This window comes from Metopolophium dirhodum, chromosome 1 (genome assembly GCF_019925205.1).
Source record: "Metopolophium dirhodum isolate CAU chromosome 1, ASM1992520v1, whole genome shotgun sequence".
Taxonomy (NCBI): domain Eukaryota; kingdom Metazoa; phylum Arthropoda; class Insecta; order Hemiptera; family Aphididae; genus Metopolophium; species Metopolophium dirhodum.
The window spans coordinates 52,680,110-52,682,342 of NC_083560.1; the positions used below are offsets into that span (position 1 = coordinate 52,680,110).

The following is a 2,233-nucleotide window of genomic DNA, read 5'->3' on the forward strand; positions in this document are numbered from 1 at the left end:
TTGCTGTGTTAATTTCACTGAAATGCCTCAGCTATGGTAATAATAAATTGCCACTTTTTTATAATGTTATATATTGACACCATACATTATTTCATTCAAGTATTGTGAAATAATTATTTATAATTATTTATAAATAAATGAATCTACAATCATGAAAATGAATAGGTAAATTTAGTGTGGGATAAAAAACTTTAGCTTAATTGGGTTTGATTTATTATTCTATTGTTATTAGTTTTGCCGGTCAATAATTTGATCTTTTAAGGGATTAGTAGGGTTATCCACTTATTAGGGAGTGTAATAAAAGACAAATTAGATGCTTTAGTGAATTGGGGTGATCTATTTAATATTTGAGTGGAATTTTTGACTATGAATAGAAATAAGTATAGAAAGAGTAGTGACTTTTCGGTATTTGTGAAGTATGTGGTTCTGAATATATATATGGTTTTGCTGACATAATACATTTTACATGCTTTTATGCATACTTTATTTTGAGCAGAGCAATAAATCTATTGATTTTACAATAAAATATATTTATTTTTTGTTTTTAGAGTGGTTTCTGATAAAGAATCGGATCTAGATAATTCTTTTGAGAGGTCAAAATTGAAAATTCTAACATCAAGAAAATCGGAAATTTTCGGAAATCCAGTTTTTGATAAACATTTGACATTTTTTATATTTTTTTTTCAGTATTTATTTCTGTAAATGTCAATATAAGTTTTTTTGCTCAGTGAAAACATTTGGAAATAATACAAGGATTTTCGTTGGTTGTTCATGAACCAGTTAAAAAATATCAAAAATAAATATTCACAATTTTATTTTTTAATAAGCATTTGAAAATAAAATGTTGGCAAAATGAGTCAATATCATGAAAATGTGCAAATTATCATAAATTTATACGCATTGACATTTCATAAAAAGCCACTTGCATATTCATATATTAAAATAATTGTATTGTACATTTTTTTGTAATTTAAATTATTTTAATTCTGGTTTTTTGGATTTTGGATTTTCTGATATTAGTTTATGCATATCTGAGAGCAATTCGAGCATATGAGAATTTAATTTTTCTTCGCTTTTAGTAGTGGGGTCTTCTTCTACTTCACATTGTTCATCGGGTTCCGTTGGTTGAAATGAATAATATTTCCTTTTATATTTTATAGCAATTGAATGACCATTTTTTAGTTCCGCGCTCATCATATCCCATTCACCATCATCGCTATGCTCGGTATCATCGGGACATTTAATATCTGATACTTTTGGACACGTTTGACAGTCAGTTGTTGTATTAATGAACTGATTATTAATGTCTACATCTATAGGCAAGTCAGAGACAAGGTTCGTTACAGGTGGAATTATACCAATGATAGCGTCCAACGTGGCTATAAGTTTACCCGTATCATCATTGAATCGTACAATGGTTTTCACCTTAAATTATTAAGGTGTACATAGTAAATTATAATTTTACATACCTATATCAGTATAGTAAGTCCCTATAACCGATTTTATTCGACTAACCTGGGTTTGAGAATTATCGGGTGTAGGGTCGTTACAGTAAATATCACGGAAAATGTTAGTGATATCTACCACAGATTCTGACAACATTTTATCCGGGTCAGTTTGATGTAAATTTACGTACAAGATGAACTCCTTATACAATTCAGATTTCGTGTAACGACTAATACCAAACGTAAACGATCTACCAGTATATAAGAACATTGGATTCGAAGAAGGAACAACTGGTTCAAATATTTTTTGTTCCTTAAAACTCAAGAACTTTACATTCGCTGTTATTTTGCCACCAATAGAGACATCATCTTGAAATTTTAAACTCTGTGCGTTAAATGATAAAGTTAAGATTGTCATTTCACTCATAATAATAAATTTGTATTAATTATTAAATCAGAAATTAAAATATGACTAGACTGTGTAACTTTCTTAAAACTAATTGAATTTTAATATTGATTGTAATTAATATAAAATAATATAAATATTTGTACTAAGTATGTCGTCTAGGTAATATGAACATTGAACATTATCAAACAAACTCTGTATCAACAGATATTTAAAAAGGGGTTTTTAAAATTGTTCTTAGACCTTATTTTCTAGGAATCTTGTAGCATACGATTAGACTTATATTTTTCAAGGTTATAAATTATAGATTACCTTAAAGCTATGGTCATTTTTTATAATTTTAATAAGAAACAAATCTTTTAATGATGTAAAAGATTAAAAT

General features: G+C 27.4%; 1 protein-coding gene across 1 annotated transcript; it reads right to left on the bottom strand.

The window, feature by feature from the left end:
- Positions 1-975: 975 nt before the first annotated feature.
- LOC132934473 (uncharacterized) lies at positions 976-1,872 on the bottom strand. The gene is made up of 2 exons (XM_061000773.1): positions 1,516-1,872; positions 976-1,425 (listed from the first exon to the last, which is right to left on the bottom strand). Exons 1-2 carry the CDS (start codon positions 1,870-1,872, stop codon positions 976-978), a joined length of 807 nt encoding a protein of 268 aa, XP_060856756.1.
- Between the last annotated feature and the right edge of the window lie 361 nt (positions 1,873-2,233).

Coding starts and splice junctions, on each gene's coding strand:
- LOC132934473 (XM_061000773.1), bottom strand. CDS start 1,872: ATGAGTGAAATGACAATCTTAACTTTATCATTTAACGCACAGAGTTTA. Junction 1,426..1,515: donor CCGATAATTCTCAAACCCAG/GTTAGTCGAATA, acceptor TAATAATTTAAG/GTGAAAACCATTGTACGATT.